Source organism: Balaenoptera physalus (assembly GCF_965194825.1).
Source record: "Balaenoptera physalus genome assembly, chromosome: 9".
Taxonomy (NCBI): domain Eukaryota; kingdom Metazoa; phylum Chordata; class Mammalia; order Artiodactyla; family Balaenopteridae; genus Balaenoptera; species Balaenoptera physalus.
In genome coordinates, this window is record NC_138888.1 from 72,352 (window position 1) to 99,796 (window position 27,445).

Genomic DNA, 27,445 nt, shown 5'->3' on the forward strand with positions numbered 1-27,445 from the left:
ACAGATGAGCTACATTCCTGCCTGTAGCACAGAATTGAAAGAATCTGATAATATTAGAAATTGTTGGGGGAAAGGAGCACTTACTCTTTGGAGGTATTAGCCATGGCTTTGGTTTACACACACTGAATTGGAATGCTGTGTAGATGTTTGTTTTTTCTTTAATTATCAGAGAAGAAATGCTTTTTTGCAGTCTGCTCGACAGGGCTGCCCAATGGGGTAGCGCCGGCTCAGAGCTGAGCCTGTGACGGGCAGGGGCTACTCTCGTGCCTCTGAGTTTCACACGCAGCCACATTGCCCGCTCTAATTGCAAAGACAAATCAGGCTGTGAGACAGTGACTCTGCAAGCCTACTTGAGAGGAACATGAACCACTTAGTAGGAAAATGGTCTTTATTACTAAAATGTCTCAATGATTACCCTGATGGGTTTTCCCCCTGCTTTTCTGTACCTGTTAACCTAGGAGAGCCCTTCAGTAACGTCTTCTGACTCCAGGGTCTACCATTCCCTCTGTCTGCGACTTTCAAGGTGTGACTAGTGGGTCCCCTATATCAGAATTATGTAGAGCGCTTGTTAAAAATGAATTTCTGGGGCTTCCCTGGTGGCGCAGTGGTTGAGAATCTGCCTGCCAATGCAGGGGGCACGGGTTCGAGCCCTGGTCTGGGAAGATCCCACATGCCGCGGAGCAACTAGGCCCTTGAGCCACAACTACTGAGCCTGCGCGTCTGGAGCCTGTGCTCCGCAACAAGAGAGGCCGCGATAGTGAGAGGCCCGCACACCGCGATGAAGAGTGGACCCCACTTGCCACAACTAGAGAAAACCCTCACACAGAAACGAAGACCCAACACAGCCAAAAGTGAATAAATAAATTTTTAAAAATAAATAACAAATGTTCAAGTACAATTGGTGTCTTTCAAAAAAAAAAAAAAGAATTCCTGGCCCACCCCAGACACATTGTCCTGGTTTCTGGACTAGGCCATGAAAACTTGCATTAGGAAACAAATACCCAATGTGAAAACTCCTGTGACAACTCTTCAGGCAGGCCCAGTCGGAGGAACAACCCTTAGGAGACATACAACGAAGGACTGATTACAGGTTTGACCTCGTGCCGTTACAAGGGGCCGGTTAGATGTGCGTGTGCTTGGCGCCGGGGCCCAGGGCACCGCGCAGCCTAGGCTGGTGGGAAGGGACAGTGGGTGTGAAGGGAACACACGGCCAGTCTGGAAACTATGAACTGGGGCGTGAGGACATTCTCAGCAGCCCCACTACCTCCAGAGATGGCTACAAGGGGCTGGGCTAAACACTCACCCGGCACAGCAGCCGGGAGAAGCTAGAGGGAGGCCGGCGGGAGCTGAAGGCACCACCACGCCCACCAGATGGGCACAAAAGGAAGACAGGTGCTGCCTCACCTCACCGGCCAGCCTGCTTCCTGAGTTGGCAGCAGCAGGCCACACCTAAACGTGGGAAGGACATTCAGGTTCCCACCCCACAGAGGAGGAGGCAACTATGTCCATGGGCGATTTGGACCGCGGGCAGCCCGAAGGCTTGGAGAGCTGGGGTACAAGAACCTCCTGCTACCGTTCTGCCGGTTAGGCCAGAGGGTATGAGAGAGTTGTCTGTTAACATCCGGGGCCGGGTTACTCTCTTGGACGGGGAGGGGCTCACGGTGTGTCTGTAGTGACTCTGGGCACGTCCAGCTGAGGAAGAGGCCCTGACCATCACGGCCACCATCACCCTCTCTGAGCAGGTGCCCAGCGTCTCTGTCCTGAAGGCATCTGCTCTCCTCTCTCCTCTAGCATGAGATTAGCTGCCCATGTGGCTCTCCCTGGTCTGAGTGCCTCCTTGGAGTGTGTAATCATCTTTGAAAAATGTTTTTTCTGTAGTAGGAAAATCTTTTCAAAAAACAGCCTGGGAAAACAACAAGCAACAAAAAACCAACATGGGGTATGAACTGATATCCACAGGGCTGACTTAGAAAGTATAGGTGACCTGGAGTGTGGTCTCACACACTGTCCTCAAGCAGACCCACAACCTGTGCCTCTTCTGCAGTGAGATGCTGCTGGAGGGGCCCTGCCGGAAGCTGTGGGTTTGGAGGAGGAGTTGGCTGCGGTCCAGGGAGGCCATCAGACCCTCACTCTTAATGGAAGTCAGATCTGTGGGCCACTCTCCCTGAGGCCACTTGATGGCAGTGTTGTCTCATCTGGCTGGCCATCCTGCAGCTGGGGACCTGGTGTTTGTTTGGTAAGGAAGCATGTTGCTGGCCGAAGTTCTCCCAGCGCAGACTGCTGAGCTCCTGTGAGAGCCCTGAGCCTGGTGGTAAATCCTGTTTGGTAACCTGGAAGGAGGGTTGCCTTGCTATGCGCTAAATCCCCCTCATCCTCATATCAAAGTGGAAAGGACAGGAGATGAATGCAGAAAAATTGGTAGTAATCGATACTGGCAGAGATAAACCGAAAAGTTGGGAGGTAGTTATCTATACTGGAGGTCCTGTGTTTGTGTATGGGTGGGAGGGGAGAGAGGGAGAAAGAGAAAGGAGGGGAGAAAACATCAGAACACAGAATTTCTTTGGAAATGGGGAAATTTACGGGGTTTGCTCAGGTAGCTGACTGGTGGTAGAACTGAAATTAAGACTCAGTATTCGTTTTATGCTACTGGGCTCTCTCTCTGGGTTTTCTTTGTTTTCTGCTACCAGTAAATCCTTTTACTTCTTGTACTTCAGTATGTTCCTTTCAAATGAACTGTGATGTTATGATGCTCTAAGGACCCAAGGCTACAAATGCCACTGAGATTCGTGGGTGAAGATTTTGTGTAGGCGCTCATGGTAGAAAATATCCACAAAGTCATGAGCACAATCTCCATTTAATGAAGTTCTAAATCCCAGTGAGTGGGCTGCTTACTTCAAGTAGTAACTACACCCCCAAGAAAATGCAAGAAAAGACTTGCTTTTCTTGCATTTAACTTAATGCCTTTTGATTTAATAGGAGTTGGCCTCTACTGATTTCCTGTGCCACTGGCAAGGGAGACATGTGTTTTCCTTATATATCACAGGTAATTTTGCCTTTCTTCTCTTTTGCTCAGAAGAGAAATCTGGTAACCCCGAGGCTGACCTGCCCTAACTGGAAAAAGTTTAAAAAGGAAAAAGGAAAGCTTGCCATTATAATGACCACATTTCCTAAGCCAAAGTTTGAAACATGCTGTAATATACGGTCTGACCAAACATTTCAATTCAAGGCTGTCTTTCAAATATTAACACTTGTAATAGACCTGTTAAGAGTACCTATTTAGTTTTGGTTTTCTTTCCTAACATTTATTTTTAACTATTTCAAAACCTGCACCTGGATTATGTTTTCTTCCCGTTCTGATAATCTCATCAACTTTTTGAATTGACTGTTGAGAACCATGAGGCTGGCCCAGAGGCCGAAGACACGGCTGGTCCGTTTGTGGCGATGTTGCTGGTTTTCCTCTTCACTTAGGATGCTAAGAACGTCCACCTACAAACCTGAAATGTTGGCTAGCATCTCAGGAGGTCATCTCGGACTGTACGAACTCTGTTATCACTGCTTCCTGGGAGGGGTGATGTGTACGAATCTCTGGAAGCTTGTAGGCTTGGGGAAGGCCTCCAGGAGAACTGCCAACCATCCTGCTCCCGGACTCTGAGGCTCTGAAAGCCTTAAATGTCATGGAACACTCCTCATTTGTAGGATCCTTGTGAAACTTCTCAGAGGGAAGGGGAAGGTGTGAACAGGGAGAAAGACACAGGGTCACGGACAGGAGACCCTGGGTAATGTCAGAGAGCCAGGGTGGTTGGTCATATTCCTTTCTGCAGGCTCTGAAAAGAGTATGAACCATGTGAGCTGGGACTTGAGAACAAAGAAAAGCCAGGGGTTTGAGGATCTTGGGGATGAGTTTGCAAGGCTCATTTGTTCCCCGAATTACCAGGTGAGCACCATCTCCGTGCCAGGCCTGGGGCGCAGCACTGACAGACACCAGTCCTCTGGAGAAGCTCATCTTATGTTGGGGGAAGGGAGACAGTCAACACAGAGGAATATAGGTTCTAGAGGGAGCAGAGCAGGAGGGAGGCTGTGCTGGCGATTCTTCCTGAGAAAGAAGCCAAGCGCTTAGTGACTCTTGTGCTGTGCCTCAGCGGGAGGCTGGGATCCGAACGCGAAGGTCATGTGTTGAAGCCTCAGCTTCTTCCTGTGCGGTGTTCCTGGTTCCCTTTGAGAAAAGCCTTGGAGCTCGGCCCACGTGGGCTGTTGCTGGTGGGGGTCCTGACGTGCAGCACATCTAGGTAAATAAAAACCTCATCCAGACGCTGTTTCTGTCTTAAGTTCCTTATAAACCAACCACTGGGAATGACTGAGCAATTTATGAAATCCTGACTACCTAGGAACTCTGCAGCCCTTAAAAGTAGTGCCCGTGAAGCCCTTGTGGTAACACTGCAGAATATTAGGGCAGAACATTACATGAAATCCACAGAATGAAAATTGTCTGTGCGCCATGACCATAGGTATGTGAAAACATGAATATAATAATGCAGAAGGAAAAACATCCGAATTAATACAGTGGAGTGGCCCAAGATGCGTGGTTTTCCTTATTCTATAGACCTCCGTAATGATATTTTGTCATTAAAAGAAAGTTTTAGGTAAAGTTTTGTAAATTCAGAATTCTACATTTAATAACTCCCCTTCCATTTTTGCCAACCTCCTCAAAATATTTTATTTTGAGTGTGGATGCAATCTAGTAATCAACTTAATGAGAAAAATCTAACTGGTAATTTGGTTTGAGTTGGTAAAAAATTAGGTTGCTTGACAGAGTATCTCACTTTTAACCAGCCACGCTGACATCAAGAGATATACCTGATCATTTCCTAATTGTTAACTAATAAAAACTATTGTTTTCATGGTGCTATTTTCATAAGCCACAAATATTTTGGGGGTGGGTAGATGGGGCAAGCATGGGGCTAGCGGCAGAGCGCGTGCCTGCGGTATTTCAGGACTGGTGGGCAGTTAGGCAACGGCATGGCCAGACTACTAGTCTTGTTTATCTGTCGAATTATGAAACTGGAACCCTAGCCTTTTTAGAAAGAGGTGCACAAAGTCTCTGGGTTGTCTGGAGAAAATCACAGAGAATTCTTACTTCCCTCAGGCTTCATGAAGGTGAAAGGAGTTTTAACCTTTAGCAAACATTACAAAATTCTAACAAAGAAAATGATATTGAAGGGTGTAGTTTCCCTCAAAAAGACACGCTAATAAATGCTTAGAGGCAATATGTCCCCCACAAAAAAATTAAAGAATAACTCCAGGGAAAATCACCAATGCCTTTTTTATTCCATTGGAACTTTGGAGTAACGTCAAATATCAACACTTCAAAAACAAGAAAAAAACACATTCTTTCTTACAGTTTTCACAAATTGGAGGGAAACAATTACTGGTCAAAACTTATCAGGAAGTTTGGTGTAGTTTTGGGGGGCATTTTAACTTCTCTTCTCCCCTTGATAAATTTGTATTGTCCCGTATCCCTCGTAATTCTATGAGAAAAATATGTGTGTGATTTTACACTGGAGAAGACTTTAATATGAGATCTTCATTTGCTCAAAATTTACAGCCAGTTTTGAGCCCTCCTGATACTTCAGTGCCTCCTGTTCTGTATCTTCTATTAAATAGTAGAAAGAAATCTTCTATTTGATTCTAAAGAATCTATTTGATGTGAAGAAATCAGATGAAATCCTATAACTTCATCCATAAATATTTCAACCCTCTAAAAGATAATGATCATATTTAAAAATATAATCATAATTTCATAATCATACTTTAAAAGATTAACTCTAATTTCTCAACGAAATATCCAGTCTATATTCAAATTTTCTCGATTGTCTCACAAATGTCTATTTACTGTTCATTCATATCTGGAGCCAAATAAATCAATCTCTCTCTTCAATCTTCCTCTCCCTTGCCAGTCTCTCTCTCTCTGTATTAATCTCTTTCAATCTCTTGAAACTCAAAGGTCAAAGAGGCCAGCTGCTTTGTGCTGCAGAGTTTCCCACTTTCTGGTTACTGCTGATTATATTCCTGTAGTTTCTGTACTTGTCTTTTCCTATAAATTGGTAGTTAGATTTAGAAGCTTGATCAGATTCAGTTCAATTTTTCATCAACAGAGCAATCTAAGTTTATGTCTTACCATTGCTTAGATCGGCAAATTTGACCTGTTTCTATCAGTCGAACAATAATCCACTGTGATGTGACACATATCTAAGTGCCATTGGTTGTTTTAGTTTATGCCGCTATAAGATAAACTTCAGTTTCTAAAAAAGCCACAACGTTCTTTCAATCATAGGTTCCAAACTCAGACAGGGCAGGGCTTCAAACTTCCCGCTTGTGCAGGTCAGATGGTCCTTTCCCCCTGCCCTGGGGTGGGGGCACCTGGCCTCTGCTTGAGCATCTCCAGGGACGGGGCTCGTCTACCCAGCCCAACCCCGGGGCCACGTAGGAAGCTCCCTCCCAAGGTCTCAGCTTCTCCTCCAGGGCAGTGCGTTTTCTTCCAAGGTTTTTGGTTTTTTGTTTTTAAACGGGGTTTCTATCATGTTACCCTGCTCTGTGTTAATAATGTAAATATCGCTTGCTTTCTGAAATAACACACCTTCCAGACTATCCAGCCCCCTAACTGAGGGAGTTTTGCTTGCTCTTGCGAATCCTCTTACAGCTCAGCCCCTGTATTCAACACTCTATCTCCTATGCCTGCGTGTGGTCAACACCTCTGTTCATATTTTATTCTAGGGATAATAGTAAGAATGCGTTGCTATTAGTTTCATTGTCACCTCTGCCTTTATCTTTATTGTTCCCATTGGGACTGTTTTTGGGAGAGGGACTCAGGGAACCCACCAGCCAAGTGTCTGCTCCAGCTCAGTTCAGCTCCAGATGGCTCCTCTGGGCACCGGGGCAGAGGGTCTGCGTGACTGGTGCCTCTTCTGGGAGGCCCAGGTTGTCAGGTTCCCTTTTAGAAACTTCAGAGTCAAGCTTTTCGCAGTGATGACTCCTCGTGCGCCAGCTGCCCTGCCCGCTCCCTGCCTGCCGGGCTCAGACCCCTGATGGCCTTACAGGGAGTCAGAGGGTGGGCTGCACAGGCGCAGCTTCTCTCTGAAAGCGCCGAGGGAACAGTTTGTGGGAGCGAGAGGGTGCCTCCCAGAGCTTGGCCTCAAAATAGCCTGGTCGGCTTGAGCTTCCCTTAACAGCCGGCCATGAATCAATCATCCACAAGCTATGTAAAGCCTTTGTAAACCTATTTATATTTTACGTCTGGGCCACTCTGAAGAAGAATTGAATCCAAACGATGATTCCTGAGCATATTCTCTCTCATTTTCCTTAAACTAAAGCTAACTTTAAGTTTCAAGGGTGTCCTCTTGCCTCTATGACCTGGAATTGGGTGGCGTGTGACATGTCACATCCACTTGTGAATGTGCCGTGGGGAGGTCCAGCTGCGTCTATGATACCAATTCATTGTCACTGTCACCTTCAGATGGAATACTGTTGCCCAAGTGACATCAGTTTCTGGGCAGAAACTAAGTGCCTTGCCTTTTGGAGTAGATTCCCTCTCAAGGAATTGTCCAGAAAAGGAGACACTTATTTATCTCAGCTTCCTCCATGACTCCGTTCCAAAATCAGCTTCTACAGGGACAGTATTCCTTGCAAATGTGGCAGATGGTCAGGGCAAGATCACAGCTCTTGTCCTTCCTTTACAGCTGTGACAAATGTATGTGCCAGGAGGTTGAATTAAGGAAAGTTACAGATAGGAAGCAAATTTACGTGGATTTCCACCTAGAAAGAGTCGGAGCTGGGCTCATTCAGCAGCCAAGACAGACTTGGATGCCAAGAGGAAGCCAGGGTGTGCCATGAGCCCCGGGGTGTTTACAAGATGCCAGCTTAGAGGGGGCGTCCAGGGACGATATTTTGGAAAATCTAACATGAATTGGACATTAATGTGAAATAAGGCCCAAGAAGAGGCTCCGCTTTCTCTGTGTTTGCAGGGTGACTGGGCAGCGGTGCAGTGGATGGCTCTGTGCTCGGGTCCGCACTGTGCTCTGCCCACCCCCCACCGGCACCGGAGCGGCTCTGCAGACCAACGTGGCGCAGCCGAGCCGCACCAGCGCCCTCAGGTCCTGGCCTGTCTTCCCACCGTCCCTTTCCAGTGACGACAAACTGCTTGCTGTGGGCCAAAGACACTTGCAGAGTCGGTGGCTGTCGGCCCTGGGGCCCAATTCCCTCACTTCCCAGCCACGTGGCCTCAGACATCCTCACCTGTGAAACGTGTGCAACGTCAGGAGGCGCGGATGAAGAGACGCGTGTGAGTGCTCAGCCCGGTCCCCGACGCGCAGCACGTCCTCAGTGAACGGCACTTATTTCCTTTAAGCCTCAGGCTGTTCCCGTTCTCCGGAGGGCCCACGACCGAACCCCCTTCTGTCTGCCTGGAAACTATTTTTTTTTTTCTTTTTTTTCTTTTTGGCTGTGTTGGGTCTTCGTTGCTGCTCACGGGCTTTCTCTAGCTGCGGCGAGCAGAGGCTACTCTTCGTTGCTGTGCGCGGGCTTCTCACTGCGGTGGCTTCTCTTGTTGTGGAGCACGGGCTCTAGGCGTGTGGGCTCAGTAGTTGTGGCTCACGGGCTCAGTAGTGGTGGCTCACGGGCTCTAGGCGCACAGGCTCAGTAGCTGTGGTGCATGGGCTCAGTAGTTGTGGCATGCGGGCTCAGTAGTTGTGGCTCGTGGGCTCAGTTTCTCTGCAGCATGTGGGATCTTCCCAGACCAGGGCTCGAACCCGTGTCCCCTGCACTGGCAGGCGGATTCTTAACCACTGAGCCACCAGGGAAGCCCTACTTGGAAACTCTTATTTGTCCTTCTTCTCCTTCAAGTCCCAGCTCAGGGGTGCCTCTGGGAAGCCACCCCTGACCCACCTCTGCCTCCTCTTCCTTCCCTGCCTCGTCCCCACTCCCCTCTCCTCCTGCACAGACGTCCTGAGGAGGGTAACTCCTCACTGCATGGTGACTTCTGGCTGTTACCCTAGAGGGCTCGACATACGTGTCTACCATTACTGATGAATAAATATTTGTTAAAATAATTAATTAAACAAACTCAGGGCTTTATTCAATAAAACTTTGGCTGGAAGCTATAAATATCTTTGATTCTTGAAGAATTCATTGTTACTAAATGCAATTTTGTAAGAAAAACCTTCCTGACACAGGGTGGGTCAATGGAGGCGGGGTGGAAAAGATAAAAAGAATTCTTGGTGGTAGGAAGTTTGAGGAACCGCTGTGCTAGCTTCTCCTCCCATCCCAGCAGGAGCTTTATCTCCAAATTAAGCGTTTGTTTCTGAGCTTAGGAGGCAGCAGCTGCCACTGAAGGTAGGATACAGTGCTTTGCAGCTGACCAGTGCCTTTCCTGGGTCACTTCCCCCTTCTGCCTGGCATGCGCCCCTGTTGGCCTTCTGTGGGCTGGCCTCCAGTCCCTGGCCACTCCCTAAGGTCCCTTGGGGTTAGTTTGATGCAAACAGTTGGATGGGACCAGCTCCTCTCACCTCCTGCCATTTTGCAGTTAAAACTCTATGCATGCAAAATTTTGTAAATGACCCAGCATGATATGGTGACTATATTTTCAGACCCCAAAACTGAGTTTGTGTTAACCAAAGATTGATTTCAGACTTGTGAACTCTTTTATATGAGAAGTCTTATAAAGTTACAAATATTAAATCATATTTTATGATGTATTCTTTTTTTAAATAAATTTATTTATTTTTTATTTTTGGCTGCGTTGGGTCTTCGTTGCTGCGCGCGGGCTTTCTCTAGTTGTGGCGAGCAGGGGCTACTCTTTGTTGTGGTGCGTGGGCTTCTCATTGCGGTGGCTTCTCTCGTTGCGGAGCACGGGCTCTAGGCGCACGGGCTTCAGTAGTTGTGGCACGTGGGCTTCAGTAGTTGTGGCACGTGGGCTCAGTAGTTGTGGCACGTGGGCTCAGTAGTTGTGGCTCGCAGGCTCTAGAGCACCAGCTCAGTAGCTGTGGTGCACGGGCTCAGTTGCTCCGCAGCATGTGGGATCTTCCCAGACCAGGACTCGAACCCGTGTCCCCTGCATTGGCAGGCAGATTCCTAACCACTGTGTCACCACTGTGCCACCAGGAACCACTGTGCCACCCTGATGTATTATACTATCATTGTACTCTCCTCCCAAGTCTATACTATCTGCACCTTTCTCTCTTTATTCCATCCAGATACAACTGGAGAAGGTCTTTCCTCCTAACAAAGATCAGTTATTTCACAGGAATTTCTGACCCCATTCCTTCTCATTGTCTAGGTCTTCTTTCCTCCTATAACGCCCTCCTCTGTTGTGAATTACTGATCTTTCTTTAGGACTTGGTCATCCTCACTGGTAAACTGATGTGCTTTAGGGTCTCCCACATAAAGAAACAAGAGGACCTCTCTGGCCTCCTAACCCCCCTCCAGCTGCTGTTCCATTACTCTGATTCTCTTTATAGTCAAATTCCCCGAAACACTTTCTGCAAACACTGCCCGCGATCCTTCCCTCCACGTGCCCTCCTGCACTCTGACACATCGAAGGGCTCTTGTCGAGGCACCACGGATGTACTCAGGCCAAATCAAACAAGAATTCTCTGGCCTGGACTCCCTTCTGTCTCGGCTCTGTGACGCCGCACTCTCCGGAGCTTTCTCCTGCTTCATTAGCTGCTCCTCGGACTTCTGTACGCTTTCTCCTTCTTCATCCAAGTTCTGGTTGTGGGTGTTTCTTAGGGCTCTGGAGGCCACTCTTGAAGAAACTTGGATACGCTTGGCTTTTGTTAGTTAAATTTTTGTTATTATATTATGCTACATGACTATATCTTTTCATTAAAAATCCACAATTACAGAAAGAGTCAAAATTCCACTAACCACTCCCACCAGCCCCATTCTCGTCCACAGAACTAATCACGCCCCAGGCCTGGGGCTCTGCCAGCCTCGCCAGCCACTTCGGGTCTCCAGGCCACCAGCCACCTCACCTTCTCCCCTCCCCAGACGTCTTCATGCTGTTACGAAGGGCTTCCTTTGGCTCTTCAGGTGCCAGCTGTCATCTCTCTCATCTACCCTGTCTGAGTACTTATTCTTTGGAAGAGTAAACTGATTATTTTGTTCCTAGTAATTAGCATAATCTGCAACTATTTGTTCACTTGTCTTGAGTTTACTCAGTCTCTCCCGTTAGAATAAACCCTCTGGGAGCAGCAAGTCTGTGTCTCTCAGTGTTTCAGTCCCAGTGCTTGGAGCAAACAGGGCACACGAAAGTAGCACAATACACGGTTGGCAACTTCAATGTAGCCTATGTTTGGTGCCCATCTCACATGTACATACCCTGAGACTACATGTATGTGTACGTATGTATACAGTCAACCCTCATTACCCATGGATTTCATACTTGTGAATTTGCTACTTGCTAAAAATTCCCAAGGAAGGAGAAGATCGGAGATGCACAACCTCCCAGAAAGAAAGGCAAGTGAGCAACACAACGCAACACAGCACAACAAACACCGCACAACAGCCATCGGCGCTCGAAACCTCGGAGCACGAGAGCCTTCCTCCCAGATATTAGCTGTGCTCTATTTCCCAGAGTCGAGATATCTCCCCAAAGCCTTTCCCAAATGAAGAAACCTTCATCTCTTTTAGCCTCAACAGGCCATGTGTCCAGAGCTGTATGTTGTCTTTCATATTAATAGACTTACTTCGTTTAAAGGGGAAAAATTTGCCTAAGAACCTGGCTACTAGAGATCTAATCCAGTGCCCTGTTTCTCTGGAATCCAGATGTTCACAGATGTGGTAATGACAGTGAGGAAAGGCACAGAAAAGCTCGAGGATAAGAGGGGTTACTGCTCTCTCCCCTTCTGGGAGTCCCGGTGCCTCCCCAGGGGCCGTGGGGAGTGGTGCTGAAACCCGGGAAGCTCTGTCCCCAGACGCTTCTGGAAGCCGACACATTCCCGCTCTGTGGTATGTAGGTCAGAGGGCTGTTTCCAGATATTCTCTTTTCTGCTGAGCTTTCTGTCCAGAGCACCTGCTGGTTTCCCAGCCCCTGCGCCCATTCTGGGAGGAGCCTCATTCTTTCCCTGCTCTGTTGTAAACAGTAGGTGCTCAGAGAGCCTGGGCCCGAAAGGCAGGGCCGGAGGCCACGCGTAAGCTGGCGGGGGGCAGGGCTCCTGAGAGCGGGCGGGAAGCTGGCACCGCCCGCCCAGCCTGCGGGGCGCCCTGCGTGGGCGGCTTGCTCAGAAGATGGGGCTCCCTCGTCCCTTTCTGGAGCACCACGCCCTCCCCACCTCCGCCATTGTTTCCTGCTGTGGCCCCTTGCGCAGTGTCTGCTGGTTATAATCTTGTCCCCTATCGACTGCAGCCAGGAGGGCAAAGCTTCACACGTCTTGCTCGCTTGGACGGGTGCCTGGGCCTCAGGGTGCACAGCAAGTGGTTTTGGTGAACGAGTGGATCCAGCCCCTGCTTGACCGGTGACCGTCTGTACCACACAGCCTGTGACACGGGACAGACCACTTCAGGCCTCTGACCCTCCGCTCCTTCGAGGACACAGGTTTTGAGGGGACTTTGTGATTCTGTGTCATGAAAGTGAAGCCACACTGGGAACCAGCAGACACAAGCTGGGGAGTTGCCCTGGACAGAAATGGGTAGGCAGGAGGGCTTCCAGAACCATCAGAAAGCACTCCGTGGGGTAGAGGTAGGAGGGCGGCAACCGAGGGGACAAAGGAAAACTCCTGCCCAAGGAGCAATCCTCAGACCACCCCCTCACCAGCCCCCCTCAGCCTGGAGGCTTGGCTCTGACCAGGAGGGCCGCGTCTTCTGTAACAGAATTCATGCCATTTAATCCTGACAGTAGCCCTACTTTGTCACACAGATGAGGAGCCTGGGACTCGGAGAGGGTACATCCTTCCCCACAGTCACCGTAGCTGGAGAGGCGAAGAGATCGCATCTGACCCCAAAGCCTAAAATGTTACAGATCTCTTAGCTTCTGACACTTCCCTGAAAACTGCAAAGGACAGCGGTGGTTAGGAGTTCAGGCTGTGAACTGGGAACGCAGGGCGAGACTCCTGGTGCTGCCCTGTCTGTGCCTCAGTTTCCACATCTGTAAAATAACGGGGATGATGGTAGTGGCTGTGCCACAGGGTTAAGTGACTTAAACTGAAAACACATCTGACAAGTAATACATGACCAATAAGCATTAGTTATTACTATGGTTATTATACTTAAAGAATTACTACAATGAGGAGAAAACCTGCTTTTCCAGGTTTATCTCCTGTTGCTTTTGAATCCCCTCCGACTCTGTTCTAGATGAGAAATCCGTGAGGAGAAAGTACTCAGACAGTCAATGCTGGTGGCCCAGACCTGTCTGAGGTCCCCACTTACCAGCCTTCTGTGCAGAGGGGAGGGAGAGCCATTGTCTAGGGGACATCTGCCTGACTGCTTTCAATGGTGCCTCATTTCTTTCAGGTTTTGGGATTAGCTCGTCAAGCTAGTTTGTGTGGCCGCTTTGAAGGAGACGCGATCCTGGGAGAGCCAAGGACTGGGGGTGACAAGGAGGGTGGAGGCTCAGCGGGTCAGTGTGCGGCCGGGCCCCTCGGAGGCCTGGCTGAAGAGAAGACAAACCCCCAGACACGCAAGGGCCGTTGTGGCCGCGGCTCAGGCTGACCCTCCCACCTGGGCTGCAGGGGCTCATGTGGCTGCAAAGGGGGGATGCAGCCTTCGGATCAGGAGGGGTCAGGAGAGGGAAGGAAGATGGTCGGCCCAGGACACGCAGCCCCTCTTAGGTGGCCCCTTCCCGCCTGGCCCCTGCGCCGACTCCGCTTCTCGTTACCTGTTCTCTGTGTGTCTTCTGGCTTTGGCTTCAGCTGCCAGCGGCTCAGTTCCTGCTGCCTGTCTGTCTCGAGTTCCAACTCCTGCAGAGAAGCTGGCCGTCCCCTCAGTTTCCCATCAGCCCCCTGGGCCTCCTGCCTCTCGGGCCAAGGGCACATTCAAACGCTACCCTTGAACTAGGAGTGACTTAAGAAGGGCAGTGAGCACCGCAGGGGCTCCTGTGTGCGCCTTCTGGACGTCCAGGGCTTAGCGTTGAGGCCAGGTAGCCAGGGCATGACTGCGAGGGGTGGAAGCAGAGACAGAGGCAGAGAAAGACACAGACAGAGAGAGAGACAGAGAGAGACAGAGAGACAGGGGCAGAGACGCACACAGAGAGGACGGAGGGGCGACCGGCACCTGCTGGAGGTGAGCACAGCCTCCTCTGACTCAGCCCCACCTCCTGGAAAGGACGCCACCACTTTACGGACGAGGAAATTGAGGCTCAGGGAGATTCAGGGGCACCTGGGCTTTGCTCAGCTTGTCTGACCCCAGCCCTCTGAGTGTCCTTACTCCCGTGGAAGCTGTGGAGGAAATTCAAAAGGAAGAGATGGAGAGAGCAAAATTACTGTGTTTGCACCGGGCCTGAGGGCAGTTTGCCAAAGGTGGAGGGACGCCCCACTGGTGCAGACCGGAGAGGCTGGGTGTCCCCGGGTCAACTAGAAGCTGACGGAAAGGGCCACGACGGCAAGCACGACAGCTCCCCTCGGGGAGGAGGGAAGGCAGCTTGGCGGGGGGAAGATGGAGGCGTCTGTGTTTATTAAATCACACGGCGGGGTCTGGAGGGGGAGGGGTGCCACGGGACTCGCTAGGGTGGAAGAGGTTCCCTGAGTGCATCTCACGGGGGCCTGGCTGGGAACGCAGCCGGCAGAGCTGAGCGAGGGAACACACAGGACTAGCTGTGGGGCGGCTGGGGAGGAGGGTGGAGATGGCGGCCCAGGAAGGCTGCGAGGGGCTTCCGTCTGGGGCCACTGTCCTGGTGGTGCCCCGCCCCACCTGAGGTAGTAGAACAGCACCCGGAGGGTAGGGAGACACTAGGGAGTTGCCTACAGAGCACAGCGTCTGTGATCAGACCCTTGCACGGTGCTGAGATGGGTGGAGGGGAGAGAAGAACCGGGGAGAAAGGACTTCCCAGCAAACAGCTGGATCTCAGACACCGGCAGAGCCTGTCAGGCGACGGTGTCTCAACGATAGTGCTCGTGTGTGTGTGACACACGAAACTGTCTAATCTCTCCTTTTATTCTCAAAACCATGCTTGGATGCAGTAACCAGCTGTCGCTATGACAACACTGCCCCAAGTCATCACCCCAGTGCTCAGTGGCGTTGGACGATAAGCTCCCTTTCTCACTCGGGGTCTGTGGCTGCTGGGCTGTGGGCAGCAGGCCTGGCAGGTCCCCTCCTGGGACGAGGGGGGAGGCTCCGGGCCTGGCTCAGCGGTGGCAAGCCCTCACTATCGTCCCACGAAGGGGGGGGCTGGAGGTGAGGACGCACTGAGCAATAGCTCAGTCGACCGGCTTGTTTCGTAGCTAAGAAAGAACAAGGCCCAGGGGTTGACTTGTTCATCAGTGGCAGTCTTCACCTCCAGAAGGAGGGCAAGCGTAGGCCCAGCTGGGGGCAAATACAGGATCTGGGGGTCAGAGTATAGCTGCAGATACCCGCATCTATTTGAGCCGGTTCAAGCAGAGGAGGACATAACACAGGGGACAGACACTTCCGGAATCTGAAGCCGAGGGGCGGGCTCTAGGTTGGACTTCCAGAAACAACCCCTGCCCCACCCTCTCAGGACTAGCCCGGTGAGAGGGCTGGCGCTCCTGCTTCCAGGATTAGAATTCAGGACGTCAGATGCCCTGCAGGCACGCAGACCTCAGGAGAGGGTGCCGGTAGCTCTCTGGGCTGCCAGGCCCCACCTGCCTTGTTCTTTAAGCAATAAGGAGCGATCTGTGGGGACTTAGGGCTTCTCTGCTAAACGACACCAGCAGAGTCCTCACGATGGGACTCGAAACAGAGCTGCTCTTCCCAGCCCCAAGCCTGACCCCGGGTGCTCTGTGGCGTTGTGCCTGCGTGAAGGTCCTTGGGCCTGGGCAGCCTTCCGAGCTGCCCTCACCAGCGTGTGCAGGTGTGTGCACACGTGTGCCTGTGTGTGCGCGTGCCTGCCTACTTGAGTACAGACCTGGGTTTGGATTCTGGTTTGGAACCCTGGACCCACCACTTGTCAGCTGTATAATTTGGGGCAAACGCACAGCTTCTCAGGCCTCGGTTACTCACCCGGGAAGAGGGCTGCCAGCACCAGGCTGACTGCCCGGGAGCCTGGGAATTTCCCCGGGAACCGGAGGGTGCTGCTGGGGTCTCCAAAAGGGCCCTGACAAGGCGCCCTCCTCCGCATCTGGGTCTCAAGCAAAATGAGACCCCCCGGTCCTGGGTCATCGTGCAGCCCCAGCCGGACCGGTGACTCCCTTCATCGAGAAGGCAAACCGCGACCGGTCAAGACACCGTGACTGTGCTTTCCAGTCGCAGGCAGTGGCGCTCGGGGCCTCACTGATAAACATTCACCGCCCAGAGTTACTGCGGACAGCGAAGGACATCATAAAGTCAAACGCCAAATGAACGTGGCTTGTTTAGGACTCACTGGCTTCCCTAGCGGGACTTGGGAGGGTCTTTCATGGGAAAAGAACTGACCACGGCGCCACGCGAAGTGGGAGTGCAGACGGCCATCAAGACCACCTCCCTCCTCCACACCCCACGGCTCGCCGTGTGCCAGGGCCACCTTTTCCAACCGCAGCCCTGGGGACAAACCCCGCCAGGTGGCCCCCGGCAGGGGCTCTCGCTCATCCTTTCTTCGGACGCACCACTGACTGTGCTTCGGATCTCAGCTGAAGTTCGGGGCTGACCAGTGAGAACCTGCCTGACAGAAGGGTGGTAGTGGGGGAGTCTGCGATTCCTGACTTTCCTTTCTCGCTGTCTGGAGTCTCCCGGAAGCCCCGCCTTATCTGGTCACCACACCAGCCTCCCCTGAACCTTTCTCAGTGGGACAAGGGACCAGGGGAAACAGTCCCCTTCCCTTTTTGCTGTCCCAGGCAACTGGTGACCAACCAGCACGACGGCTGCAAGCTGGGCGGGGTCTGGCTGGCTGGGGAGGCATGAGAGGGACTGACATGCCTCGGAACTGCCCAGATCATTCTGTTACTGCGGATCACAGCATGTATTCAGGCACGGTCACTTGAGAAGAGAAAAGAAAAACAAAACAAGACAAAACCAATGAGTTAAAACAATTAAAAGGTAAAAGGAAAAACACCAAAGTTAATTATCTACTTTTCTTTCTCTTAGGTTGTCAAATAAAGCTCATATCCCTACCATAAAAAACCATGAAAAAGACTTCCCTGAATTATGAGCACTTGTGGCAAAATCCACATTTTTTAACATATGAAGTGCCACACTGAATCAGTCGCCATGGTGAGTGTGCCGTTACAATAACTAACGTTCGTGTCGTGTTTAGACTGTTCAAGGACTTTTACGTAACTTTCCATTGGATTCCATGGTAACGTTTGCAGTACAAGTTGTTGAAAGCATCATTCAGCTTTTTAAAATGAGGAAACTGAGAAGACTCATGATTTGTCAAGGCCTCTTTAAGGAACATCAACACATCTGGGGAGACCACGAATTCTTAGTGATGGGGATGTGGTTGGGGGGAGGGGAAGGCTGTGAGGAGTGGGTGGGAGGTGAACTCCAGGGCAAGAGCCAGGTGGCAGCCGCTGCGTTTGCCGGGTCTCCGCCCCTGCTCATCACCCTGAGAGGGAGGCACCACATCCCCGCGTTGGAAGAGGGCTCCGAGGATCAGAGAGGCTGAGGAGCTTGTCCAAGGTCACACAGCTAGTGCCTGCTCGTGCCAAGCCCCTGTGCTTTCCTCCGGCCTCCCCGCCCCCCGCCCCTGCCAACCCTGCACCGGGAAGGGCCAGAGTGTGACTGGGGTCGTGAGCCCAATAAGGTGGTAGAACTTTGGGGCCAAGGGCCTTAGGGATCATTTAGCCCCTCACTTTAGTCCTTTTCTCCTGGCTGGTGGGTTGGGAAGCGGATCCCTGAACCCCTGTCCACATCTTGGCCTGAACTGCCCACAAGCACCAGCGTCCGGTCGGGTGGCCCAGGGCAGCCCTCCACTGGCAGAAGGGGACTCAGCACCACGGGCCCTGCTCCTCTGCGTCTGGTCTGAGGTTCTCCTGCCCGGGAGGGAAGGACAGAGGACGCACCTTGAGATTCAAAGTTTCTATTCATAACAAAGTTCTCCCCAGAAGAAGGAAGGGGGAACTGGATAGCTCTGGGAACCAGTAACAGGATAGGGAGTTTTTAACCTGTGCAGACCACCTGTCGGAATCTGGCTGGCCGGCCTGACAGCGGCTTGGTGAGGGGTGGTCTCATTTGGGGTGGAGGGGCAGCTGTGCCCGGTCGCCACCCACCCTTAGCCAGTACCTCTGCTGACAGAAGCAGTCGAGGGCCGGGGTCCAGGGCGGCCGCCCTTACGCTCATTCATTCTGTTCCTTTGTCACAGGAACAGTGAGTGAGCACCTAGGCGAGCAAAGCTCCGCTTCCTCAGGGGGCAGATGTGAGAGGGTACGGCCTGGGCTTGGGGCTCACCTGGGGCCTGTCCAGAGGGCGTCCCGTCCCGGGGGTGCAGGCAGGGGTGCCCCGAGTTTGGTGTGTGTTTAGTGGACGGCTGCTCCATCCACTGCTAAAGGGGGCCTTAGTTAGAACTCTGTCGACTTGACTTTCAAACCACTAAGACCATCTTTGGTGAGCCAAGATCAAGGGTAAATTGTGTAGCCATGAGTCAGGCTTTAGAAAAACTGGCAGAAACAATCCTGTGTAGGTATTTTTTAGGTTGGCAAATTTTAAGTAGAAAATTGTCTATTCTAGGAAGGATTTCTGTTGACAACTATCTCACTAGTTTATGGTGTATAGCAGCCAATGACACTTCTTGTAGACAAAAATTAAGTTCTTCCTGAAATAGTGTTTTCGTTGGATTTGGGCCACAGGGCTCAGGTGAACTACGGTTACCTGCAGTTTGCTTGTTCTGGGAAAACTTGTTGGACAGCCGAAATCTCCATGCACGTCTGAGCCACGGGGGCAAAACCCAGATGCTCAGACAACACTGCTAAACAGTACCTGAAATGAGCAGAAACAACTAACACACATCATTTGAAGAGTTTCGGGTGAATGATTGTTCCGTGGCAGAGGCTAGCCCTCAGGAAGGTTATATCCAGCATCAAGTCGTGTATCCAACAAACATTCACTGAGCACCGAGGGTGTGCAAGCTACCCTACGAGAGCAGTCCCCCTGCAGGGGCACGCACCCCCAGCCCCATGCGCCGGGCATCATTTTAGAGACGTTTTTGAGTGAATGTGCTCACGTCACCAGGGCTACAGTGACACACTCAAGTAGCCAGCCCTTGGTTTCCCAGCTGAATGGGAGAAGTTCAGGGAAATCGGTCATGGTAACAAGTTCAGGTGTATCCACTCCAGCTACTAGATTAAGTTTTTATGCATCCATTTGGCCGAGGTGTCCACCGCTGTCCCTCCCAATGTGTCCTGCCCTCGCTCTTTATCCTTTGAGTTCTGGCTCCTTCTGGCAAAGTCACATCGGGCAGCCCTCTGGACTCCAACACAGCTTGCAGCTCTGTGCCTGGCTGGCGAGGGGCAGTTTGTGGAAAGCAGGATTAGAGGCCTCAAGCCAAGGACCTGTGAAGAGGGTCCGCTGCAATGCAGACCCCACAAAAGCATCTTCTGTGCTGTAGCAAGGTCACCCTTTCGTCTTGTTGTCCCTGGAGGGGCTGCCGGAGGGCACCTTTTGAAAGTTCAAACCCATGCACCTTTGCCTCCTCACCCGGGGCCAGCCCCAGGCAGGTGTGAATTCCCGTCTGGGGGCCGTTGTGGGACGGAGCTGGAGACACCGCCTGGCTCCTTTGATCTCAGACACTCTTCAGGGTCGTTTGTGCGCCGAGATGGAGCGGCCTCACTTCTCAGCCTAGTGTTGATGGCTTAGTTCCCAGAGGCTTGCGGGCAGGCAGCAGCCCTAGAAGCTGAGAGGGCAGGCCCTGGTGTCGGCTCTCACAGGGAGAGGAAAGCTTCCATTTGGCTCTTTTATATTCATGGTTGCTTTATGTTTTTAACCTTTCACGGGCTCCAGTGAACAGACTTTAGGGGCTTGTGAGGGAAGGAACCTCAAAAGCTCATTAGATCCAGCCCTCTGCCTCAGGTGGGACCACACCTGGAAGCCCCACGGTGGGGGGGGGACAGATGGCGGCCGCCCACCCGCTGGAGGGGGTGTGCTGGGCGGGGGCTCCAGGCTCCTGCTGGCCCCTCTGTGTACAGACCTGTGCTGGTGACAAACAAGCCCAGACTAGCTGGGCCCTGGTGACAACTTTGGGCCTGTAAGCAAAACCATCAGAGAACATCTGCTTGCCTCTCACAGGTTTAAAAATAAATTATGCACTGTGGAAAAGGTCCCCTTTCCCTCCTACCCTGCACCCTTGTCCCCAGAGGCTGTGACGAGCGCCCTCTGATACCACTGCCTGCCCTCATTGCTCCTCTGTGACCACGTTTCCCACAAAGGCAACCGCCCGGCTGATTTTTTCTTTTTTTAAAATAGAAGTTTAAGCCGTAGAACAATATAATTTGACATCTGTACACACTACAGCGTGATCACCATCACAAGTGTAGTTTCCATCTGACACAATACAGCTGAGTATCTATGAGCTTGTTTTTGTTTTGTTTGTTTCTCAGATTCCACAGATGAGTAAAACTGCACAATCCGTCTTTCTCCATCTGACTTATTTCACTTAGCATAATACTTTCAAGGTCCATCCATGTTGCAAATGGCAGGATTTCATTCTTTTTTATGGCTGAGTAGTATTCCATTGTAAATACATACCACATCTTCTTTATCCATTCGTCTGTCGGTGGACACTTGGGTTGCTTCCACGTCTTGGCTGTAAAGACACTTATAAATAGTGCTGCAATGAACATTGGGGTGCATATAAATTTTTGAATTACTCTTTTTGTTTTCTTCAGATAAATGCCCAGAACCAGAATTGCTAGATCATATGGTAGCTCTACTCTTAGTTTTTTGAGGAACTTTCATACTGTTGTCCACAGTGGCTGCACCGATTTATTGTACATCCCTGCCAGCAACACACGAGGATTCCTCTTCCTCCAACATCTGTTATTTCTTGCCTTCTTGATGGTAGCTCCCAGGCTGATTCTTAGCTTGATTCCACTTCTGTAACAACATGGGGTGCAGGGGAAGTATTGTTTGACTGACACCTGTCCCAGCCTCCTTTTCCCTGAGCCCTTCTCCCAGTTCGGCTGGGAGGTGGGGGGATGCCAATGTCTGCCCCCCTCCAGGCCACGCTGATCCACCAAGGCTGTCTGTCACTGGGAGCCGAGTTTCTCCTCCAACCAGAGAGGACCCGTATGCACAAGTGCTGAGGTGCCATCCCCACCAGGAGCCAGGGAAAGCCACTATGAGCCTAAGTAACATTTTGCGAAGCTGGTCTCCTCCTCCCAGGCCATTCCTTTTCAGCCCTCCTCTTACGATGCCCTGGCTGACAGTGTTGGGGGCCACCTCTGCCTACGGGCCAGATGCCCCGCTTCCTTCGCCAGGCCCTCACGTGATCGACCCCAACACTGCCGCCGGTCCAGGCTGTGGGGGCCTTGGGTTAGCGGTACACAGAGAGAAGGTTCCGCTACCAGTGGTGACCCTCGCGCTCGGCGCTGCCTGCGGTGGCGGTATGGGTCCTGAGCGTCATCCACTGCTGGCCCTTTGAGGGCACCTGTCTCTTCACCTCCCCTCCCCCCCGCCCCAACTCTGTGCACAACACCAGAGCTTGATGCTTAGTAGGTGCTCAACACCAATTCAAAAAGATACACGCACCCCAGTGTTCAGTGCAGCACTATTTACAACAGCAAAGATGTGGAAGCAACCTAAATGTCCGACAGGTGAATGGGTAAAGATGCGGTACATATATATACAATGGAATACTACTTGGCCACTAAAAAGGAATGAAATTTTGCCATTTGCAGCAACATGGATGGACTTCTTAGAGAGTATTATGCTAAGTGAAATAAGTCAGACAGAGAAAGACAAAGACGGTATGATATTACTTATATGTGGAATCTAAAAAATACAGCAAACTAGTGAATAAAACATGAAAGAAACAGACTCACAGATATAGAGAACAAACTAGTGGTTACCAGTGGGGAAAGGGAAGCGGGGAGGGGCAATCTATGGGCAGGAGGTTAAGAGAAACTGTTATATATAAAATAAGCTACAGGGTTCATTGTACAGCACAGGGAATATAGCCAATATCTTATAATAACTATAATTGGAGTATAACCTTTAAAAATTGTGAATCACTATATTGTATACCTGAAACATATAATATTGTACATTAGCTACACTTCAATTAAAAAAAAAAGTCTGTTAGTATTGCTAAGCCTGTGAGTATTTTCTGTTTATGTTACTTATTTGGCACATAAAACACAGGCCAGGAATATCAATACTTGTCTGCACTACACAAGCTGTGTGGTGGTGAAAGCTTGGGGACGCCTGACAGGGGCCAGACGTGGAGCTTGTGGAAAAAAGCAGCTGAGGGTCTGAAGAGGGCTCCACGGCGTTGGATCTCTATTTTATTTGGATTTCTATTTTATTAGGAGCATTTCACAAGCAGAGAGTGGATGTCGAATTTCATCCAATGTTTGTCAGCATCTATAAAGACAGTATTTTTATCTTTTGCTCTACTAGATGGTGGTTCATATCAAAAGACCTAGTACCGGCCCATTCCTACTTCACTGGAAAGAAAACACTGCCTGGAGACGCCGCGCTGCGCACCCTCTGACACGAGGCTGGGGGGCCCCGACTCTGCCCCCCGGGGATGGGCTGCGCGTGGGCGTGCACAAGCGCGTGCCCCGGGCCCGGGTGCGGGGGTCCTGCAGGGCCGTGACCAGCGTAGGGGTGGCTGGTGTCTTCCCACCTCCCCACCCATGGTGGCACCGTTTGTGGCTTCTCGCAGATTTGCTAGTGACACTGGCACACAGGTCATTTAAAGTTCCTTATGTTTGGGGGAGGTAGTTTCTTTGCTCATTTATATTTTCCTATGTCTCTATTTCAGTGAGAAGTGTGATTAGCCTTCTGGGGTGCTGAGATGTACGGTAACAATAGGGAACAATTGGTCACTTTGGGACCGACACGGGGCAGGCGCTGGACAGACGTGAAATCCAGGCTGAACACGGGATGGGGAAGGTCACAGGCTCTGTGGCTTGGCGGCATGGCTGTGAATTTTGGATTTCTTTGATTACGCAATGATAAAAGTTACACCAAAATGCAAATGCTCCATCGTTCATCAAATCCTTCAACAAATATTTTTTGCGTCCCTACTGTGTGCTAGGCATTTTGTATGTTATATTATGCATTGTTTTTCTAGGAAAATAATTTAGCATTTCCTAGGCCACCCCTGGACCTGGCTGTTGAACTCGCAGGCAGGCCTGCATGTTTGCTTTAGGTCACGTGGCCAGATCCCCAGAGACCCTCGTCGCAGGGGCCTCTGACGTGCGGCCTCCTCCCATTGTGTGGTTAAAGCAGCTGGTGGCAGCCCCGCTGTCTGACGAAGTCATGCAAACTTCACAGATTAAATTGTGCGGCAACACTGCCCGCTTCTCGTCATTGCCATTTGATGGGAGGGATTTGTAGTATTTAATAGTTTTATATATTTAACAGCTCTTTGTCTAAGAAGCTTAGCACAACACACACTGCCAGCCACGTGGGCCCCGCGTGCTCGGCCTGAGCGGAGGCTTCCGCTCCCCTTGGATCTGCAAGTCCAGGCACCACCCATGATCACACTCCTCTGGCCTCCGGGTGCCCTCAGGGAGGGGTCAGCAGCCTGGGTCAGGAGCAGCTGGGATTCCTCCGTGCTTCTATGCTAACTTGCTCATTTTTGTGAAAGCAGGAAAAAAAAAGAAAGGAAACTAGCCTCAGCAGGAGACGGCACCAATTTGGATCAGGGCAAAGTGAACGCTTCTCTGGGGCCCTAAATCCCATACACAGCAGGGACTTTAAAATGTGACTTTCCCAGGTTCCGGGCATGCCAAGTCCTTGCCACTCAGCTCAGCAAACAGGAGGGGGCTGTCAGAGAGCTTCTCTGTCTGTCTGTTTCAGCCTCCAGAGAACCTCACCACGCAGGGCTGCTCTCGCTGTCTTCCCCCATCCTGCCGTGGGCCAGCAGGCTGGAAAGCCCACCGCTGGCGTGGAGACAGCGCCCGGTGCTGAGGCCCCCTGCCCACCGTGGCCCGAGTGCAGCAGAGGCTCAGCTCTGGTGGCCACATGGCTCACAGCGCACGGCAGTAACGAGAGGGAGGCCCAGAAGAGGAGGGAAGGCGCAGGACGCCTCACTGACGGACGGCCCGCCTCAGCACACTGGAAATGTGGCACCGTCACCAATCCCCGAGCCTCCAGGAAGGCGGCCCGCTGGCGGTCCGCGTCCGTGCGGTGCTCCCGCGGCCCCGGCACCGAGCGGCGTCCTGAGCAGCCTACACAGGACCATCGTGTCTCACCTGGGTTTCCCAGACGTCTGTGGCACTGTCTCCCTTCTCTTCGGACCACTGCTCACAGCTGCTGCTCTGTCCTGCAGGGTCTGTCTGAGAAAGCGTGAGGCCGAGGCGCTAGCGACACCCATGGAGGGTCGCTGCCTGTGTCTCGCAGCGCTGCCTGGTGCATGGGCGTCACCAACGCAGCGGCAGCTCCACAGAGGGAGCGCCGTGGGCGGGGCACTGTCCCGAGCGCACAGCCGAAGTACCCCTCATTCAGAGGACCGGGGCGTGTTCCTGGCACTGGATGTGTTTCTGGGAGCCATTCTGGCCTCGCTGATCTTGGCTGGGCTGGTGATACTCTACAGAGGAGACGGGACGGGACGGGCTGGGCTCTGAGACAGCAGACGGCGTGGCCGGACTGTTCCTTAGGTGGTCTTCAGATTGGCCAGGAACAGGGAGCGGCCGGTCGGACCGGCCTCCTGGAGTGACCCCACCGCTCCCCGTCTGGTTCTGAAGAGTTCAGCTACTCATGTGATGGTTCAAGGTCCATGTTCCACTTTTCTTACTTCAGGCAAATAGTTCAGAAGTTCACCTCTTTCAGGCTCCGCTTTGCTGCCCATGAAGCTGGCCTGGTGTGTCCCATTGTTCCCGTCTCCTTGGATGGGTCCACATGCTCCTGCAGCCCTGTTGGTCATACAGAGACTTTGGGTTCTCAGTGGCTGGGAAAAGCTGTCACTTTCCTGCCAGGATTCTTTTATGCTAACTCCCACTAGCTGGACGTTTTCTTTTCTTTTTCTTTCTTTCTTTTTCTTTTTTAAATTTTTTTATAAAAGCGATAACTACCATTTTGCTGTCCCTGTTATGGGACACCTTGCACACATTATGTTATTTATTTATTAATTAGGTGGACATTTTCTTACCCACTCCTTTCCTTCTGGCTTTGTGTAAACATATTACACTTAGGGCTATGCAGCCATGTTGTGACCATGAGGAGATGCTCACCCAGTGCCCTGGTATCAGTGAGCACTGAAATAGCCCTGAGCTCCCCACCTCAAGACTCCTTGTTCTGTGAGAAAAACAGCCTGTTTGCTGAAGCCACTGTTATTCCAGGAGTCTGCTACTTGTAGCTGAAAGCATTCCTTTTGACGCAGGGAGGATTTGGACAGACCACTGAGTAGAAAGGGGGCTCCAGGGATGTGCTGGGGGGTCGGCCAGTTGCTGGCCTGCTTCTGATGACACAGAGGGTGGGCTTTTCTAGAACACTGCTCAGCCAGCCCTCGCAGGGCCAGAGTCACCAGGCAGCATCAGGGCAGCGGGCGTGGACGTGAGGCCGGGAGCCCTGACACTCACGGCTAGCGTGGCCGGGCCCATCAGACGCGCCACGAGTGTGTCCCGGAGGGGTTGGCCCAGGCACCTCAGCCCAGCCTTTCTGATGGTGTGGCCTGGCCTGAGCCTGCCCCAACGCCTGCTCCCTGCGGCTTTACCCCAGGCTGGATGGAGGCTCAGACATGCGGCCCTGTTTGCCTGTCCAGCTGAAGCCACCGCCCTCCCTCTCGCGCCCCTGCCGCTTTCCCCAGGATTTACTGTGTGTCTGCTCCACGCCTGTCCCACCGGCTCTCCCCACCCTCACCGAGACAAGGTTTGCTGCCCTGATTGGGGGACCCCGTTTCCCAGAAGTCTGACCGAAACCTTGGCGCAGGCCTGAGCGTGGCCCGCACCCCGCCCCCTGCAGGGCTGGCTGCCCCTGGCCCCTCGGGCCCCCCTGCGTCCTCACTTCCGCTTCCTTCGACACCCACGTCTGCTGTTCTCAGTACGTCACGGGGTACGCAGTCGCCCCGGGGCTGTAGCCCCTCCTGTCTCCTGAGGAGTCGGAGCCCTGGGGGCCTGTGGCGAGATGCTGGCAGAGGGCTTCCCTGGCTCGGATGTGGCCTCCGTCGCCCCTGACAGGGAAGGGCTGTGGCGCCATGGGACGGGAGCAGAGTGCTGGGCCCCCTGGAAGCCAGCAGAGCCGGGTCGCGGTGACCTGGGTGGGTGGCTTGTCTCCCAGAGCCTCGATTCCCTGATCTGTCGAGTGGGTAGAGGCACGCAGCTCCCCAGCCAGCGCCGGGGCCCACCGCCCTCCCTCCTGGGCCCCCGCCGCTGCCTCCGGCCTCCAGGCCGCGGGCTCCAGGTCCTGGGCCCTCTGCCGCGGGAACGGAGCGTCTGGGGCCCCGCCTCAGAATCTTCTCAAAAGCAATATTCTGAGCACCCCTGGGGGCGAGGCAGGCCTGAGTGGAAAGCTTCCCAAAGTGACTTTTCTTCCACACCCAGCCTCACCCTGCAGCCAGGACCCTGGAGGGCTGCCCGGGGCCATGCCGGGGAGCGGGAAGGCTGGGGGACGTCGGCCCGCCCGCCAGCAGGTTCAGGCTGCACCCCTGCCTCAGCCTTAACCCCATCAGGTCCTCGGGGGCCACACGGCTCCATTGCCCGTGTTCTGAGGGACAGCCCTGCGGGTCTGGCTTGTGCTCCAAGGGCAAAGGCCGACGTAATCCCGGCTATGGGGGCTCAGACCCCTCTGTGGGGTTGGAGACCCCGGAACTTGCTTCCCACCAGCTTCCCAGCAGCGGAAGTGTCTTTGCAGCGATTCCCACAGGGAGCAGCCCAAGCCCGCCCACGTGGCACCTGGAACCCCAAGCCATTGCTGGGGTTAGGTCTGCGGCCTGGGGGTGCCCACAGCCGACCTTTCTCATCTGCCAGCTGCCCTGCGCTGCCACCCCGCCCCTCCTCCGGGTTATGCAGATCTGTGACTCCCTCGGAGGAGGCTCCGGGCAGCCCTGGAACCGGCACGAAGGTGTGATGCCCGCCAGGCTCCCACCCTCTGCTGGCCGAGGTGCAGGCGTGGCCACTTCGAAGCCCAGGGAGGGCAGTGTCCCGAGCGCCTCCTGCCGGCCCCTCGCAGGTGGGAAGTCCAAGTGTGAAGCGGTTCACGGCAGCAC

General features: G+C 52.5%; 1 protein-coding gene across 1 annotated transcript; it reads left to right on the forward strand.

Moving 5' to 3' along the window:
• On the forward strand, positions 1 to 27,306 carry LOC309666572 (uncharacterized protein; the record flags this gene model as incomplete). The annotated part of the gene is made up of 2 exons (XM_082474041.1): positions 1 to 17,349; positions 23,057 to 27,306. The coding sequence occupies exon 2, from the start codon at positions 26,365 to 26,367 to the stop codon at positions 27,304 to 27,306; it is 942 nt and encodes a 313-aa protein (XP_082330167.1). The 5' UTR covers positions 1 to 17,349; positions 23,057 to 26,364.
• Positions 27,307 to 27,445: the final 139 nt, after the last annotated feature.